The following is an 18,492-nucleotide window of genomic DNA, read 5'->3' on the forward strand; positions in this document are numbered from 1 at the left end:
ACCTTCCGCTATTCGAGAGGGCGCCTGCGGCCTACGTAAGTGGTGCAAACTTCTTGTCTTGAAGTTTTATTGGTCTCCCGCGTAAACCAAGCTACTCAGCCTCTTTTCTCCACTGAATTTTCCTACTGAGCTATCCTCATTCTATTATTCTTTATATCTCTAATTAGCATATAAATAGTCGCCTAGGCCGTCTCTCCTTCGAATACCCTGGATCAGCTGGGGCTGGACCTCGGCATCTGACAGTTTCCACTGTTTCCCCATCTATTTGCCATGAAGTGATGGGACCAGATGCCATGATCTTAGTTTGCTGAATGTTGAGCTTTAAGCCAACTTTTTCACTCTCCTCTTTTGCTTTCATCAAGAGGCTTTTTAGTTTCTCTTCCCTTTCTGCCATAAGGGTGGTGTCATCTGCATATCTGAGGTTACTGATATTTCTCCCAGCAATCTTGATTCTAGCTTGTGCTTCTTCTAGCCCAGTGTTTCTCATGAGGTACTCTGCATATACGTTAAATAAGCAGGGTGACAATATACAGCCTTGACGTACTGCTTTTCCTATTTGGAACCAGTCTGTTGTTCCATGTCCAGTTCTAACTGTTGCTTCCTGACCTGCATATAGGTTTCTCAAGAGGCAGGTCAGGTGGTCTGGTATTCCCATCTCTTTCAGAGTTTTCCAAAGTTTATTGTGATCCACACAGTCAAAGGCTTTGGCATAGTCAATAAAGCAGAAATAGATGTTTTTCTGGAACTCTCTTGCTTTTTCCATGATCCAGAGGATGTTGGCAATTTGATCTCTGGTTCCTCTGCCTTTTCTAAAACCAGCTTGAAGATCAGGTAGTTCACGGTTCACGTACTGCTGAAGCCTGGCTTGGAGAATTTTGAGCATTACTTTGCTACTGTGTCAGATGAGTGCAGTTGTGTGGTAGTCTGAGCATCCTCTGGCCTTGCCTTTCTTTGGGATTTGCCTCCCCGTGGCCAGAGTCCCGGGATGGGTGGGCGCCCACGCCCTTCTGGTGAGCCAGCGATGGGGCTGCAGAGCTGCCAGTCCATCCCTTGCTCGCCCAGCACCCACGTGATAGCCCAGGTCTGGACCCCCACGGAGTTCAGATCCACAGGCAGAGACACCTGGTCAACAAAGTCAAGCCAGTGTGAATTGTCATCTGAGGTTTTCTTTTCTTCTTTTACTGTGGAACACTTCAAGCCGCCCTGCCTCTTGCCCAGCCAGCCCGGCCTGTGGGCCGGTGGGTGAAGGCAACTCAAAGATGGTGATCTAGTGCCCTCTGCAGGGCTGTGCATAGAGCCACCCATGCCGTCACATGTACCCATGCAAGAGACCCTCACTCTTAACACTCTCCGGCTAGACTTCCAGGTTTGAAGTCTGCTCTGAAAACTGATCTGGGAGCCCACTTTTCACCAACAGGCAGGAGCAAGAGGTGGTGGGTGGGGGTAAGATGTAGGTCAGAGGGGGCCAGAGGGGGCCCTGTATCTTAGGGCCAGAAGACCGTAGACTTCTGAGCTAAGATCAGAGGGCCTAGCAATGTGAACATCTTGAAAATCCGATGAAGTGATGGCAAACGCGCCAACGCTGGACTCGTGGGTCCCACTCGAGACACATAAGCCCGCCCTGCCCACAGCTCTCCACAGTCCGCGGTCGCTGTGGCCAGGCCCCGCGGCAGTTGTGGGCAAACCCTAACCCCACAAGCTGCATTATCAGCACAAACCACCTGTTAGAACAAGGCTGACAGTGTGATTCTCAAACATAAAGAGCAGGCTCAACAGGGAAAAAAGGGACACTGCATGTGACTTTTAGAGTTTATTAAATAAGAAAACTGTCAATTTGAACAGGAGGAGAAAAGGACGTTTATTTAAAAAAAATAACACCCACAGGAAAAGAGCGCAAAAGGCATCTAGTGTGTGTTACAGCTCCTCCGATAGGAGGGGCTGGAAGGCACCCTGGGGGCCCTCAAGCTGACCTGGGGAGTCTGCGCACGCTTCCCGTCCCTGAACCCTGCACGTCGCTGCGCAAGCTGCCGCTGGAAACGCCTATCAAGCCCTCCAGCCACAGCGCTCCCAGGCGAAGGCCCGTGAAGAGATGCTCTTAGCCCGCGTCCGGCTGTGGAACGCCTGTGCTGACCTTGGTCCCTGGGGGACAACAGTGGCCGCCGTGCAGGGCGCCTGTGCTCAGACCACCAAGCAAGAGCCCTCCCCTGCCAGAAGCTGAGGGAGCAGACCGCAAGCCAGGGCACGCTGAGCGAGGGCAGTAAGGCACACGTCCCTGTCCAAGGCGAGGGCGTGCTTTTCGGCTCGCGTAGTGTGTCTCTACTGACAAAAGAAAGACGGCCAACGGAACTCATCTTACAGCTAGAGCGCTGCAGTGACGACGGAAACACTACAGAACCGCTGCTTTCGTTTACTAACTTAAAAAAAAATCACTGGCTTTTATAGAATTGCCTTCAAATAGATGATCAGCGTCTACGAGGCGGTGTGGAGCTCAGCTAGAAAGGCTACGCAGAAGCGCAGGTGCGGCCCCGTGTGTGGCTAATAACACTGCCGCACGTCACGAAGTTAGTGTCTTGGGATAAAGCTTTACTGTGGGTGAAGTCTGCACACTCAGAGACGCCGCGGCAGCTTGGAATCCGTCGGGAAGTGGTTTCAGGATGTAAACAGAGCTGGGAGCTGGAAGCACCTCCGTGGCTCTCACGACTCCTCCCCTTGGTCTTTAATCTCAGAAATTCTGTCTATAGATTTAAGGATTTCAGCAACGAGATTCAACGTTTCAGCTCCAGAAACCAGCTGCCTGAAATGAAAGCCCAGAGGTGACGGATGGCTTCTATTAATACAATCGCTCTGGGGCAGTAACAGAAGCACAGGGACTTCCCTGGTGGCCCAGGGGTTAGGGTTTCACGCTTTCACTGCAGGGAGCACAGGTTTGAGCTCTGGCTGGAGAACTAAGAACCCAAAGCTGCGTGGTGCATCCTGACCCCACCCCCGCCCCACAAAAAATACTCCCCATAAACCCCCAAACAAACACACACAACAAAAACCCCAGAGTGTTAAAGCAAAGAAGGTCTCGAGCAAAAGCCGCAGTTTGTTCAACGTCAGATTTACTCTCCAGACACACTACGTGTTCAGCTTAAAGGTGACGGGCCTCACTGTCTGTGGCTGAGGCTGGACACCGCTGCCCGCTGCGCTCAAGGGAGACGGAGGACGCCGGCCCAGGACGCCTCCCGGGAGCCCTGTTCAAGTTCGTGTGTTTTTATGAGAGAGACAGTACTGTCATCCTGTTTCACCCAAAATCTTGGTAGACGTCTTGCAGGCGATTAAGACCTGCCTGATGCTAACCCTCAAGCCTCCCAGGTGAGAATGGTTATCAGTTATCCCCATGTGGACCGGGAGGGGCTGCTAGCCCAGGCTGCCTCCCATGACCCTGGGGTGAACAGGGTCACGAGCCCGCCCCCCAGCCTGCAGCTTCGACAGCGGCCAGGGCCCCGCACTCACTTGATGGAGGCGTGAGCATTGTTCATGACCACACGGAGGTTCTGCAGGGCCACGTCCGTGTTCTGCTTCACCACCGTCAGGCTGGCGCCCTGGCCTGACCGCAGGGCTTCGTTCTCACGCTTGAAGTCAGAGACCTGGGCCTGTGGGAGAGGAGACGTTACGACTTTCCCGGCTGAGCAGGAAGCGGCCAAGAGGCCGTCCGACCGAAACCAAGCCCCGCGCCCGAGGCAGTGCGACCAGAGGGCACCGTGTGCCCCCACGACAAGGCGCCCTGCCCTGACTGGGGGGCTCCTGAAGGACATGACCTCTTGCTGTGCTGGTACCTCGCCCGCCATCTGGGGTGCTCGGACCCACCCCCAGCCCCGTGTGGGGCTCAACCAGGAGGCCCTGAGAAGGCAGCTCATACGTCCTGATTCGGGTGCTTTGTCTTGTTGGGAGGGAACTGGAGGGGAGGGTGGAGGAGGAAAGGTTCTTTCACTCACACGCGAACTGGTGAGGCCCTCTTGCTAGTTACCTGGAGCAAGCTGACCTCCTGTCTCAGTTTCAGGACGTGATTTTCTGCCTTCACTGCACGTTTCTGATTCCCCAACCAAAAAAAAAAAAGAAGCCATCACTGACACGGCAGCTTGGACACAGCACATCCCCTTGTTCCCGTCCCTCCCCGTCACCTGGCGGGCCCGCCCAACGGCTGGGCAGCCCATAGGAGGGACCCCTGCTCATGGCCCCGGCCTGGGCCCCCCAGGTAGCGGCACCCGACGCTTCACGACGTCTGGCCAGGCAGGCCCGCCCACCTCTCCGCTGCAAACAAGGGCCCTGGCTGCTCACAGTCATGAGCTCCAGATTCTGCTCCACCTGCTGCACCACCGACTCCAGGTCGTGATAGTCACTCTCCTCCTTGATCATTTTCGCTTCTAACTTCCGCTCAAGCGTCCTCACCCTTGTTAAGGAAAAGGCCTGGGTTATCAATAACTCCTGTGACTAATTCTGAGCGTAATAGACTATCAGAAGTTTTAACTGGATTGATCAGATAAAAACCACAGGAGCCCAGGGTTAAAAAACGCAGCTGGAGGAGCACAGCCTTGGAGCTAGACACAGGCCAGCTCACGGTCGGGGTGCCCAGGGCGGTGGGGGAGGCTATCTGACAGCCCCCTGCGCCACCATCAAGAGTGGCTGGTTTTGCTCTGTTTTCAACTAAACTTTAACACAGAACATGAGAAACGTATCTGACACCGAGGATTTAGTGCAATAAAACCCGGGCTCAGTCCAACTCCCATACTTCATTATCGCTTTCACAGTGGTTTCTGAGGGTCGGGACATGGTTGAATTGCGAGCCTATCCAAAAGCTTACATACATTTCTGTTTGAGTTTCAGAGAAGCTCTGAATCTCAGTCAGCTTTCTTCTTAGCTTAGAATTCTCATCTTTCAGCTGCAGAAAAAGAAAATCCTTATTAGAACTCAGTGTCTCACTCAAAAGGAGTCTTCATTTTCACAATTTGGCTCTGGAACTTCTTAATAAACAAAAACATTCCAGAGTATCACTCTATAGTCCACATAGAGAAAGAGAGAACCGAAGTGTCTGCTTTTTAGAACCTGTCACAGACTCCACTTTTACTCAGAATAACTCTAAGCGACTGTAATCTTTTCACCAGGCAAGCTGTCCTCAACCGCTGCCTGGAGTGGACCATTTTCTGAGGGGCAGCGCTCTGAGGGTCTCCCCCTGCCCCCGTTCATGCTGGAGACTGGCCCCCCGGCAGTCCTCTGCCAGTCCTCCTTGGGTCTTTCCGGGCGCCGACACGGTCAGCACGGGGATGCTGCCGCAGCTGCGACACCACAGCCTTTCGTGCTTGGAGCCCAAACCCCAGGCCATGGAGGACGCTGGGGGCTCCGGCATCCTCCAAGAATGCTGCTCAGGCACGAGCAGTGACCAGGGAGGGGCGCCGACACAACCCCCACCTCACTTACTGCTTCGTAACTTATCTGCAGTGTCCGAAGGTGCCTGTCCCCCAGACTCTCTCCGTGGGCTGTGAAGTCAGCGCTGGGGCTCCCCGTCGGGGAGACGCGAGAGTCGGAGTCGCTCAGCGTCCATGGGGGCAGAGACTCGGGCCCCACCAGCTCCGATGGGTTGGAGAAAAAGGAGACGTACGTGCTGCAGGGCGACGTGCTGGCGGCCACCCTGGAGGAGTGCGTCTGCTCCATGGCGGACGGCAGGTAGGCCCCGTTCCACCCGTCCTCCTCATCCTCATCCTCGTCCAGGAGGTCGCCAGCCCCCGTTGGGTCTTCAAAAAATGGCTGCTGATATTCCAGGCCATAGCCCACAGTCTGGGAAGCTGGGGAGGTGCGGTCGAGTCCCAGCGAGTGCCTCGTGGCTTCCTAGAGAAGGCGGGGAAGTGATGCTTAGACTGGGGCCATTGCAGGCCGTCCCTCCCAGACGTCTGCTGCTGGCACAGAGAGAGAGGAGCCTGGTGGGCCTGAACTCCTCACTGCCCCGCTTCGTCCCTTGTCCCGCGCGCCTCAGGAGAGACGTCCGGAGGGCTTCCAGGGTCGCTGCGAACGCGGCCTCAGGCATACCTGTGAGTAAACTCTGCTGTCGGTGTCCTCTTTCGACAGGCTCAGGTTCTTGGTCTTCAAAAACTCTTTAAAGGAGAACGGGTTTGCCGCTTCCAGATCTCCAAGTTTATCATCTGAAAGACACCAAGTGTCACACAGGAGAAAGCCTCTCGAAGGCCCTCAGAGGGAGCTCCTATTCCCTGCCCTCGCCTGAACGCGACCCCACCTACACTGGGAATGCTCATGTCCTTTCCGTCACCGGGAGATGACCAGCTGCCTGACAGGACGGGCGACTGGGGCGTCCGAGAGCCTGGTTCCCGCCCCGCCCCGCGCCCCCTGCGCCTTGTTGCCGTCGGGCTCCATGTGGGGAGCGCGGAGGCGCCTGTGGCCCGCCTCCCAGCCAGAGGCTTCAGGAACAGCCTCTTCCCGCCTCACCTCAGCTTTCCCTTCTCTCTCCACTCCCTGGGGACCCAGGCAGCCACACCGCAGCCCTTTCAGCCCACCGATGACGCCCAGCCCAGTTGCCAGTCCTGTGTGAAGTTGGCTCCTGTGACTTCAGCTCCACCCCCGTCTCTTCAGACCCCTCAGGCGTGACTTCCCTCCTGCCCTGCGCCCTCCTTCCCTCCACCTGACGGTGAAGATCAGATCTGTGGGGCTCTACTCCCACTGGCTCTTCCGGGCTCCAGGTATACTAGTTATACGCTGTGAGATCTACAGCCCCACCCCTGGGCATGTGCCTGGCACGTGGAGACACGGGTGGAGAGAAAAACAAAGGATTACCGAACTACTCTACCTCCAAAGTGTGTGTTCTGAGCTCCCGGTGGACCTTGCTTAGCACACTTCCCCTTTCCATAGCCAAAATCTGCAGAGAGACACCATCACCCCACTGTGACCACACGAGTGCTCTGTGACCCCAGCTTTCTCTGACACGGGGTCTCTAGTGCAGCGGTTTCTCACAGCCTGGAGGACGTTTAAAGCTCACGCCCATGGGCTCCTGCCTCTGGACATGGGCTGCTGCCATGGGCCTTGGCATCTGTGATTCTGAAATACCTCCCAATAGGTTTGACGCCCAGTGGGGCAGATCTTGTGGTACCTCCTGAACGCCCACAAGGGTGGTCAATGGCTCTCAGACCCCGACAGAACCACCTAAACGCCCCCGAATCCCCTGAAGGCCAAGCAGTGTTAGCCGCCTGGGGAGAATTAGGAGGAACTAAAGCTGGCCTCCGCCTAGCTGCAGGGGACCAAGGAATGGGAAGCCTGGTCTGCTGAAGGCTCCCTTATCCTTCCCACCTCGAAGAAAGACAGGGTTTTCTGTGCTCACCCTGGGCCTACCTCTAAGCCAACATTTACTGCGGTCTACCGGAACTGTCTGGCGGGGCGGGGGCGGGGGCGGGGGTTCTCCACTATCAGACTGTGAGCTCCAGGCGGCGGGACTCCCAGTGCCCGGCACACGGTGGGGCTAGTGGTCATCGCGAGGGGTGAGCTGCGCTACCGCGCGGTACCACAAGCAGCGCCGGCCCCGGGGAGGGCGGGGTCCCTGAAGCTCTTCTCTCACCTGTGTCTCCCACGGAAGCTAGCACCGGACTGGGCACATAGCACATAAACGTCGGCCGAATGCCGAAGAAGTGGGACTCCAGGTCCCTGGCTGGGGGGCGCTCACAGTCTAGCTGGGGGAGACAAGACCGGCGCTCATAGAACGCGGGAGCTGTAATAACAACAAGAGCGACTTCACCCGCGCGCCCGCCTCACCTGGACCTCAGCGCGGCCGCCGGGCCGCGGCCGCCCGCCCGTCCCCCGCCCGCTCACCGTCCGGAATGACGAGGCTCCGGGCCCGGGACAGCGGGGTGACGCCCGGGCGGCGCGCGTAGCCCGCCATCGCCGCGGGCTGCGCGGCGCCAGCCCTCTTCAGCCCGGCAGCGGCGGCTCCATGGCCCCGGCTCCGTCCCGGCCGCGGCCCGAGTCGCCCGCCTCCGTCGCCCGCCGCTCGGCCGCCGCTCCGAGCCGCTGGCCGCTGCTTGCGCTCTGCGCACCGGAATCGCGAGGCCGAGCGCCGCGAGCGGGCGCCGGGGGGGCGGGGCGCCGGGGGCGGAACCAGAAGTGACGACAGAAGCGGTGGGCGGGGACACAAGATGGCGGCCATGGTGCTGGCGGCGACGCGGCTGCTGCGGGGCTCGGGCTCGTGGGGCCGCTCGCGACCGAGGTGAGCCGAGGGCGGGCCGGGGGTCGGCCGGGGGCCGGGGCAGCCCGAGCCCCCCTGGGTGCCCCGCCTCCGGCTTCCCCATGCCGTGGCGCGGCGGCCGGTGAGCGGGCTGGGGGTGCGGGCCCCCGGCCCCGTCCCCGAGGCGACGGTGGGGCTTCCTCGTCTGGCGCCCCGGGCTCCGGCCCCGAGCTTCATCCGTCTCTCCTCCCCCTCCCGCTTCTCCCGGGCGGTCGGGGGCTTGTCCGAGGTCACGTGTCATCTCCGCCTCGGGCCCCTTCCGGCCGCGTGTCCCCTTGTGAGGCCGAGTCCGCGGGGCCTCGGCTCCTTGGGGCCCGCGGAGCCGGGGTTCCGTGGCGGCCAGAGCCGTCCCCTTGGCCGCGGCGCTGTGCGCCTTCTCCTCTGGACCTCTGGCCTTTTCCCACACTAGCACTTTCGTTCAGGCGACAGGTGGGGTTTTGCCTTCTCGCTGTGTACAGCATTTGCGTGGGAGCCGGGTGCTATGATGACAGAAACCAGGCAGTGGGTTCAGACAATCGCGCACCTAGAGTATCAGCTTTGAAGCCGCAGTTCCGCGGTAGGAAACAGGAGACAACTTCAGGAAGAATGAAGAGCAGCCTCCAAGGAGGTGTTAAGCCAAGAGAGATGGGAAATGAGAGAAGGGTTAGCCCTGTGAGCAGTGCTCGTGAAGAAGGCAGGGCAGGCCCAGCTGCGGGCGTGATGAGCCAGTGTGTTGAGAGTGTGAACAGCGGGCCAGTGGGCGCACCTGGTGCGGCGGGGCTCGACGGGTTAGGAGATGAGTTTGGAGAGTGAGTGGGGGGTCAGAGCATACAAAGCCTTTGGGACCTGGTGAAGAGGTGTGGCTTCCATTTAGACTCCAGGGGGGCTTTTGAAGGGCAGAGCTTGGTCAGGTGCTCTGTGAGCAGAAACTGACTTGACCCACACAGCCCCCACCCGTAAAGGGCTGTTCCTACTGTTTCATAGACACAGCACCAGCTTGCCTCAAGGGCCTGGGCCCAGGCAGAATTTGTTCCGTCAGTGACGCCCTTGGTCACGCCTCTGCCCTGTCTCTGGGATGGTGTAGAAATCTCTGCATGAGGAGATGCAGGCTGCACCTTGGTGGCCACCACAGTTTACGCTGTTCTCTCTCTCTCTCTCTGTTTTTTCCGGTCGTTCCAGGTGTCTTGCAGGATGTCAGTTCCCCAACCAGAGATTGAGTCTGGGCCCCGGCTGTGAAAGTGCCGAGTCCTGACCACTGGGCTGCCAGGGAAGGCCGCAGCGTCGCATTTTCCTCATGCCTGCACCGCCTTCTCTGTTGCAGGTTTGGAGACCCCGCATACAGACGGTTCAGCAGTGGTGGGGCCTACCCCAACATCCCCCTCTCTTCCCCCTTGCCGGGAGTACCCAAGCCTGTTTTTGCTACAGTTGACGGACAAGAAAAGTTTGAAACCAAAGTTACCACACTGGACAATGGACTCCGTGTGGCATCCCAGAATAAGTTTGGACAGTTCTGTACAGTCGGGAGTGAGTACTGTTGGTGGTGTCGGGGGTGGTCCTGTTTGTTGCAAAATGCACACACCTCAGTCGACTGTGAGTTGTAATTAGGGCATAGTTAATAAACTGTGTCCTGAGTGAAAAAGCACATTATAGAATCTGAAGGTTTAGCAGCTGCAGAATGAACGGTAGCTGTCTCGGTGGTGGGTTTGTTTTCCCTCTTTCTACCTTTCTGTTACTCTAAAAATTTTCTACGGCGAGCATAAAGTGAAGAATCCTATAAATACTGACGTGTGTGTACCCGTGAAGTGCTCAGAATTGAGACAGTGGACATGCTCATCACTCTCACGTGTTTAAATTTGGCTGTTTAGTTGTATTCACTCTTTTAAAAGGTTTGTCTTAAGTGTTTCCTGTTGAACATTTGGTTTAATCTGTCAATTTTCTTTTTATTACCAGTTCTTATTAACTCTGGATCAAGATACGAAGCGAAATATCTTAGTGGAATTGCTCACTTTTTGGAAAAATTGGCATTTTCGGTCAGTGTCCAGTTGGTCATTTTGAGTCTATGCTTGGAAAGAACCTATCCAGTTTCCTCTTTTAGAATGGCACTTTCCATAAGTGATTACGTTGCTGAGTTGATGCTAATTAAATACTTTCTTAAAGACTGTATTTGGCGGTGGCTTTGGACGCTCACTCAGAGTCTCTTATTTCCCACAGTCTACTGAGAGATTTGACAGCAAAGATGAAATTCTGCTAACCTTGGAGAAGCACGGGGGTATCTGTGATTGCCAGACCTCGAGGTATGCCGGCTTCACACACAGATCCCTCTTGCATCGCGTGGAGCTGCTGCTCTCATCCTTGCTCACAGTCCCCTGAACCCCCCCCCTCGAAGAGGCTGTGGGGCTGAGTGGTGAGAAGCGAGCCCTGGTCCAGGCAGAGAGCTGGTGGCGAATTGGAAGAGTGGGCAGACTTGCAGGGCCACGGGGCCTCCAGAAGGCCGTTTCCCTGGTCATTGGAGATAGGCCGCCGGCTGGGCACAGGGGGTCTCTACGGTGCTCACAGATCAGGCAGAGGGCGGCCCCACAGGTGATGGGCGTAAGAGCCAGGGACCCAAGGTGTGCTGGGAGTGTGGAGGATGGGCCTCTAACTCGTTCTGGAGTCAGGAAAGTGACTTGACGTTGGCCTGGTTCTTGAGGGAGTTTGCCAGGTGGAACGATGGGAGACAGAGGCTCAGACCTGGAGAGTAGCAGTTGCAGAGGCTCAGCCTGAAGAGGCAGGGGTCTGTTAGGGAGGGGGGTTCACAGACAGCCAGGGGTGTGGTGGACAAAGACAGGTAGCGTTTATCTAGGGTAGGGCGTGTTCAGGAAGCTTTGTTCAGGGCAATATGAGATGAGCAAAGATCACACTTTGGGGGTGGGGTGCGTCATGTGTTGTGTGGAATCTTATTATTAGTTCCCTGACCAGGGATCGAACTTGTGCCCCCTGCAGTGGAGGTGCAGGATCCTAACGCAGGAGCTGCCAGGGAAGTCCCGGGTCCTACTTGATTAAGTGGTTGGTTACTGCCATCTGAATGCTACATAGTGAAATGACAAGGATTAGAGTTAGCATGGTCTCTGTGTTCATGGGTTCAAAAAGAAGTCTGTTGAGAAGCTGGTGGTTCCCAGCTGCCTCTGAGTGAAGTCAGAGTCTCTGCCTTCGAAGTCGTTTAGAGCCTCTTCCTCCGTGTCCCCAGGTCCCTTTCTCGTCAGGCGGGCCTGAGTCCTGCTCCTACGCAGCCCACCCACTCTCAGCTCCCCATCTGGTTCTCTCTCCCTGCCCTGCTCAAGATGGCCCCTTCTCTGCAGAGGCCCTGGGGGCCGTCTCTGCTCCAGGGCTCGCGCCTCTCCTGTGGCTGCTGTGTTCTCTGGCCTCCTGCCAGATCGCCCTTCCGCCCGCACTCGTGGCTCTAGTTTTCAGAGCCACGAGGCTTTGCAAGGGGACGCCTGTGCTTCCCCTTCCGAGGTGACTTGGTGCACCCGTCCCGTCGCAGTGCTGCTGTCTGAGGCCAGGTGTGCACCCCCGGACCGGCCACGCACCAGACACACAGCACGGGGGCAGGGACAGCTGTGGAGGGGCCTGTGCTGGCGAGGACCGCTCAGAGCCCCGCGCGTTTGCTGGACAGTGTCTTCCACTCCGGCGCTTAGCCTGTGCGGGTGTGGATCCTGCCTGCCGAGGGTTCATACTGTGCGACAGGAAAGGGGAGCAGCACCAGGTTTGGGTTGAGCCTGGATGCAGAGTGGCGTTACCCCCCACCCCGCCCGCGTATGCCTGTCGTGCCCTCAGTGCCCCCAGGATTGGTTTTGTTGGTTTTTTCAGAGACACCACCATGTATGCTGTGTCTGCTGATTCTAAGGGCCTGGACACAGTGGTAGGCTTGCTGGCAGACGTGGTCCTGCACCCCAGGCTGACAGGTGTGCGCTCCGGCTGCTTGAGGGGTCCCTGGGGGTGGGGTGCCTGGAGCTGTGTCGGCGTCCTGCCCTGGGGAGGGGCATGGTGTCCTTGGAGCCTTGGGCTGCCCGGCCAGGGACGGCTAGTACAGGGACACTGGAAAGCACACTCACAGGAAATGTGCTTGGTGCTGGGTGTGTGACACGCCTCGCTCTGCTCTGCGGCATCTGCAGTGGAAAGGTCCTTTCATTTCAGAAAGGCCTCTCGGGTGGTGTTTATATACTGACGGGTGTGCTACCAGGAGTCTCCATGTCCCTGTCTCCCCCCGCCTTCCCCAGCCTTACAAACGGCAGGATTTGCATTCCCCGCCAGGAGCAGTGCCAGACTGGGCTGGCTGCGGTGTTTCCCAGCAGCCTGGCCTTGGGGCGGTGGGGGAGCGGGGTCCCAGGCTACAGGACCACGTTCACGGTTCTCTGGCGCTTGTCCCGGTGACCTGAGGAAACGCCCCCGATGTTGGTTTGTGCGTGTGTCTGGGTGGACGGCTGGGGACCGGCGTGCCTCTTGCGGGAGGCTGCGCCTCAGAGCAGGTCCGTGTGGCTGCCTCGTGCCGGAGCCGGAACATGCCCAGTCCTCCAGTCTGCCTGCAGGGTGTGCCCCGTCCCCCCGACTCGCACGTACGTCCCCCAGGACTGTCCCGGGGAAGGCAGAGGAGACTGCCAGCGCCCACGGGTCAGCGACATGGCCTGTTCAGGGACCTGGGCTCCAGGTGGCTCCTCCTGAGCCTCGGTTTGGTTCTTTGCAGACGAGGAAATTGAGATGGCGCGCATGGCTGTGCAGTTTGAGCTGGAGGACCTCAACATGCGGCCCGACCCGGAGCCGCTCCTCACCGAGATGGTTCACGAGGTGAGGCGGGCGCGGCGCCCCGGGGCCACCTCTGGAGACGCCTGGGATTTCTCAGGTGTCAGCAGTGCCCGCTGTAAACTCACCAGCCCTCAGAGCAGTGAGAGCTCTGGGACGTGCCCTTTATGTTTCGTACGAGCTCTCATTCTGGAGCGGCGGGCTTTACTATTTTTGTAAACGCACAAAGCTGCTCCACCAAGCAGTAGCTGAACCAAGCCGCTGGCGGCTTCCCGTCTGCTGGGGGTCGTCGCGGGCCAGCTCTCGGGGGGCTGAACCAAGCCGCTGGCGGCTTCCCGTCTGCTGGGGGTCGTCGCGGGCCAGCTCTCGGCGGCCTGGCCGCCTTCTCTGTGTCACGTGTGTTCCCCTCACTTGCGTGCCCAGGCGGCGTACAGGGAAAACACGGTGGGGCTCCACCGTTTCTGCCCCGCGGAGAACGTCGGAAAGATGGACCGGGACGTGCTGCACGCTTACCTGAGGAACTACTACACCCCTGACCGCATGGTGCTGGCTGGGGTAGGGGTGGAGCACGCACAGCTGGTCGAGTGTGCCCGGAAGTACCTCCTGGGGACCTGTCCCGCCTGGGGCACGGGGGCGGCCGTGCACGTGGACAGATCGGTGGCTCAGTACACTGGGGGCATCGTCAAGGTAACACCGTGACCTCGGGCTGCGCGTGCTTTCTTGGACTTCTTTTTAGGTGGTATCTTACGTTTATCCTGTGGGTGTTTGAGTTGATGATGTTGCAGCTTCACCTTAACCCAAATCCTCCTTAGAGCTGAGTTGGGCCAGAGCCAGAGGCTCGAGTGGCTCTCGCCTCTCCAGGGCCTCCTGATGTTACTGCACGACTTCTGTAGGCCTGGTCACAGACCCCTTGGCCTGAGGAGCGCCGAGGCCCAGTGGCCCGTATCTGAGCACGCACGCCCGTTCTGCTTGGTTGCAGCTGGAGAGAGACATGTCCAACGTCAGCCTGGGCCCCACCCCATTCCCTGAGCTCACACACATCATGATCGGCCTGGAGAGCTGCTCCTTCCTGGTGCGTCCCACTGCCCTGCTGAGTGCTGCCCCAGCCTCCCACCGGAGGGGGATGTCACCCCCCCCACCATGAGCCCCACCCGCCTTGTCCCTGCAGGAGGGGGACTTCATTCCTCCCACCCGCCGTGTCCTCACAGGAGGGGCCTTCACCTCTCCCCACTGACTCCCCCCGCCCCTCCCTCCACCCCGGTGTCCCCACAGGAGGGGGACTTCATCCCTTTTGCAGTGCTGAACATGATGATGGGCGGGGGCGGCTCCTTCTCGGCCGGTGGGCCCGGCAAGGGCATGTTCACCAGGCTCTACCTCAACGTGCTCAACAGGTGGGTCGGGCGTGCCGTGTCCAGGTGTGTTGGGGCCCTGGCCCAGCTGAGCCCGCTTTGGGCTGTGACACCTTTCCTGTGCCCTCGCAGGCACCACTGGATGTACAATGCGACCTCCTACCACCACAGCTACGAGGACACGGGCCTGCTGTGCATTCACGCCAGCGCTGACCCCAGACAGGTGAGGCTGGGCTGCTTTCCCCCGGGGCCGGGGGCCACGGGGCTCAGCTGGCACACTCGTGCTTCCCGCTCTCTTGCAGGTGCGAGAAATGGTGGAAATCGTCACGAGGGAGTTTGTTTTAATGGCTGGGACTGTGGACGTGGTGAGTACATCTGTGGCGCTGGCTGGTGGAGACTGCGGCATGGGGCGGCCAGCAGCGGCCTGTGTTCCGTGCCCACCCCAGCAGTGTCTCAGCCGGGGCAGCACAGCCCGCAGGCGGGGGCCCGTCCTTGCTGATGTCCCTGCTGAGGAGCCCCCAGCCCAGCCTCCTGGGCCCGCCCCACGGCACCTCAGCCGCCTGCGGAGGAACTGGAGAAGCACCCCACGGAATGAGCTGGCCACCCGGGGCGTTTGTCTCACCTTTTCTGGCTCTTGTTTGTTTTTAAGTCCTGTTTCCTTGTTTGTTTTTTATGCCATACACGTTTAGAAGTCTTGTTTTTTCCTGGAGCAGAGCTGGCACAAACGAGCAGGTTCTGTGTACACGGTCCATGTGGACTGTGCTCATACACTTCCACAGGCACCCAGCAGCAGAGAGCCCGGCGCATGAGCCGTCTCCTCTGGGTTAGAGCTGCTTTCTGCGTGTCTTGTCTGCAGGATATGCAGTTACCACATATTTCTTTCCTGATAAGAAGCATGGTATTAAGAATAAAAACACGTGTGGAAGTTTGCACTTGACATCGTTAGCATCCTACCAGAAAAACAGTGCAGTGTTTTTCTCTCAGGCAACGCCAATTTGAGACAAAAAGTATTTGCCTGAAGTTGCAAAAGTGAATGAGGCCTGTGTTAGGTCAGGACTTAGCGTACTTCAGTGGTGCGGAGTCAGTGCTGATGCTTCTCCAGGCCTGCGCGCCCCTAGCAGGCGGCCTGTGCCTCTCCTCAGCCCCGCCTCTCCCCTCGAGCTCCGGGTTGGGCCTCAGGGACATGGCCACTGGGCTCTCAGACTAAGCTTCCGGCTTGGTCGCAGGGGCCCCAGGTGCAGAGCTGGTGGGGTGAGCACCGCTGCCCGGGCCTTGCTCCTGGGCTGGGGGTTGGCCCTGGAGCTGACAGAGCCGGCAGCCAATTTGTTTTCCTGTGATTGCCGTGTGCGGTCCCCTTTGGGGTCCTGCAGTTCGGGGGTTTGTGGTTTTTCCTGCTTGTGTCACACAGCAGACTGTTTATACACAAGCGCTCCAGGGAGGCAGGACTTAGGCCTGTTTGGGATGTGGCCAAGGCCCTGTTAGTGCATTCCCCCCAACCCAGAAAGCCCGAGGATAAAGCATGGCGGGACTTGGCTGGTGACTTCGGCGAAAGCCTGGGCCCGGGGGGCTTCCTCCCTTATTCAGCCCAGGGTAAGCGAAGACCCTTTCTCAGGACATGTCTTTCAGCCTCTGCCGCCTGGGCCACGTGCCAGTGGCCGGGTGCTGGGGCGTGAGGACTGAGCCACATGCCCCTGCAGGTGGAGCTGGAGCGGGCCAAGACGCAGCTCACGTCCATGCTCATGATGAACCTGGAGGCCCGGCCTGTCATCTTTGAGGACGTGGGGAGGCAGGTGCTGGCCACACGTTCCAGAAAGCTGCCCCACGAGCTGTGTGCACTCATCCGTGAGTAGGGTTCCTGGGTGGAGGCCCTGCGGGCTCGGGCCCTGCCTTGCCCTTCGCCCGGCGTGCTTCCCAGCCCTGCAGTGCCAGCTCAGCGCCTTACTCGTACCGCCCCAGCTTTTTGCCCCCTCACACACGGGCCTCACAGCCCCTCCAGGTTTAACACAGATTCAGCGGGGACCTGGGTGGAGTGCGTGGCCAGAGCCCACTGCACGTGGAGGGGCACCAGCCCCCACAGTGGCTCTGTGCCAGGCGTTGGTGGTCTCCCTGCTTGAACGTCCAGGCGTGCCCTAAGCTTCATCTGCCTGTGGCTCTCGGCCTCTGTAGATTGCTCGGGTCTGCAACCCCAGAAGGGTTCGCCTGCCGCTTTGTGGAGGCACCTCGCTAGGTGAAGTGTCTCCTGGGTGTGGAGGCCCGCTGGGAACTGCGCTCACCCCACCCGTGTGTGAACTCTTGTCTTCCCTCGGAGAAGCTGCTTGGTGCTTGAGAACCACAGTTCCGACCTCCCCAAGGCCTCATCTTCTGTAGGAAATTAGTTCCTGGGGTGTCAGTCCCTCCTCTGACGCTGGGCTGCGTGTACGGCCCCTCAGCCCCCTGGTTCCAACCCCATCCACTGTCCATGCAGCCCTGAGGAGGTAGTTTTTACTCTCCTGTGGAGTTCTATAGGTGAATCAAACGAGGCCTGTTTTTTCCCTTGGTTATTACTAACTTTCTGGGAATGAGCACATCCTTGTGTGTCTGAAACTGACCCTTGCCCGCCCACTAAGACCTCACCCTGACCCACTGCGGCCCACTCTTGGCTGCACTCGGACGCTCTGCAGTCCCTAGCACCGCTCCCGGCAGGTGGGGGGCGCTGGCGGGGGGACCCACCAGTCTGTTCAGGGCTACTGCCACAGTGTGGGGAGGGCTGGGCTGCGGCAGTGTGCGGGGTGGCCCTGACACCTCTGCTCCTGTGCCAGGCGACGTGAAGCCGGAGGACATCAAGAGGGTCGCCTCCAAGATGCTCCGTGGGAAGCCCGCTGTGGCTGCGCTGGGAGACCTGAGTGAGCTGCCTGCGTACGAGCATGTGCAGGCAGCGCTGGCCAGCAGGGACGGGCGCCTGCCCCGGGTGTACCGGCTCTTCCGGTAGAGGCGCCACAGCGGCGCGCCCCCCGTGCGTCTCGGGGGTGACGGCAGGGCAGACGTTCATGGCCTGGGACTTCCCTGAACATGAGTGGACAGCTCAGCAGAGCACGCTTCCTTCAGAAGACAGGCAACCAGCAGAATAAAGGTTGCTCTCCAGCCCTGTGGCCGGAAACCAGGGACTCGCAGGGAGGGGGAGCCACCAGTGCGGGTCAGGCCAGGCTCACCTTCCTGCTCGCCCAGGAATCTGGGCAAGTGGGGTCACCACAGGGTCCCTGAAACGAGTGGTGTTGGAGTGGGTGAGGCCTGACCTCTCCTTGGAGGCCAGCAGGCCCCTCCAGCCTGCCCACTTCTGGAGGCTGTGGCCATCCACACCAGCATCTGGGGTCCCAGAGTGACCCTTCATCCCGCTTGACTGATGGGGGGAAGCTTCTCCCTCTCCTGATCTCTGAGGTGTGCAGGCGGGGCGGCTGGGCCTTCTGAGACTTGACTGGGGGACGTGCTGGGCGGCAGGAGGACTGAGGCTGTGTGGAGCCCTGCGGGACCTGGGCACTGCACTGGCTGCCTCGCCCTCCGGACGCTGCTGTGGTTTAGAGGGGGGCTTCCTTCCTGGCCGTCAGCGGGGTGCACAGCTTTGTAGCAAAGAGTCGACTCCAGGCCATTTGTTTTGAAAGCCCAGGGGCAGCCCTGCTGGGTGCAGGAGTGATTTCAGGCCGTCAAATAAATGTTTCAGCTTCGGCGTCATCCGTCACGTCCACTCGCCTTGCCACAGCCTGTCGCCACATCTCTGTCCCTCTGCTGCCGCACAAGAGCCCTGGCCTGGGTGGGAGGTGCCAGTCCCTGCCCCCACTCGCCCCTCTGCTGCTATCCGCTGAGTGGGGGCCCAGTGGTTGGGACCTTCTGTGGTCATTGCAATGGGACAGAGGGAGGCGTGCTGGGAGCTGGTACCAGCCGGGCCGTGTCTGCTGGGAGGCTGAGCTCCAAGGGTTTCATTTCCTGGACGCTTGCCCCCAACTTCACGGCCCCCTCCACTGCACTCAGCCTCACGCGGCCCCCCACCCCCGACGCTGTCCACTCTGCTTCCAGAGCCCTGCGTGCCCCTTTGTCATCCTCTTGGTTGGCACCCCTGCCAGGCTGATCCTCAGGGACTGCCTGGCTGGCAGT

General features: G+C 59.2%; 2 protein-coding genes across 8 annotated transcripts; one reads left to right on the plus strand and one right to left on the minus strand.

The window, feature by feature from the left end:
• Positions 1-1,800: 1,800 nt before the first annotated feature.
• ENTR1 (endosome associated trafficking regulator 1) lies at positions 1,801-8,111 on the minus strand. 7 transcript variants are annotated; one of them, XM_027556763.1, is made up of 10 exons: positions 7,849-8,057; positions 7,598-7,747; positions 6,836-6,904; positions 6,064-6,176; positions 5,458-5,865; positions 4,848-4,921; positions 4,321-4,432; positions 4,010-4,072; positions 3,496-3,635; positions 1,801-2,794 (listed from the first exon to the last, which is right to left on the minus strand). In XM_027556763.1, exons 1-10 carry the CDS (start codon positions 7,916-7,918, stop codon positions 2,695-2,697), a joined length of 1,299 nt encoding a protein of 432 aa, XP_027412564.1. In that variant the 5' UTR covers positions 7,919-8,057; the 3' UTR covers positions 1,801-2,694. The 7 variants fall into 7 exon arrangements, with proteins under 7 accessions (XP_027412564.1, XP_027412569.1, XP_027412566.1 ...); XM_027556762.1 differs by lacking the exon at positions 1,801-2,794 and adding an exon at positions 3,085-3,233; XM_027556765.1 differs by lacking the exon at positions 6,836-6,904 and having other exon boundaries at positions 2,418-2,794; positions 7,849-8,049.
• Positions 8,112-8,136: 25 nt separating this feature from the next.
• PMPCA (peptidase, mitochondrial processing alpha subunit) lies at positions 8,137-18,074 on the plus strand. Its single transcript, XM_027556761.1, has 13 exons — positions 8,137-8,242; positions 9,561-9,763; positions 10,190-10,269; positions 10,451-10,533; positions 12,089-12,183; positions 12,963-13,063; positions 13,442-13,705; positions 13,998-14,090; positions 14,291-14,409; positions 14,500-14,590; positions 14,670-14,732; positions 16,065-16,209; positions 17,166-18,074. Exons 1-13 carry the CDS (start codon positions 8,172-8,174, stop codon positions 17,333-17,335), a joined length of 1,578 nt encoding a protein of 525 aa, XP_027412562.1. The 5' UTR covers positions 8,137-8,171; the 3' UTR covers positions 17,336-18,074.
• Positions 18,075-18,492: the final 418 nt, after the last annotated feature.

The sequence above is a fragment of the Bos indicus x Bos taurus genome, chromosome 11 (genome assembly GCF_003369695.1).
Source record: "Bos indicus x Bos taurus breed Angus x Brahman F1 hybrid chromosome 11, Bos_hybrid_MaternalHap_v2.0, whole genome shotgun sequence".
Classification (NCBI taxonomy): Eukaryota; Metazoa; Chordata; class Mammalia; order Artiodactyla; family Bovidae; genus Bos; species Bos indicus x Bos taurus.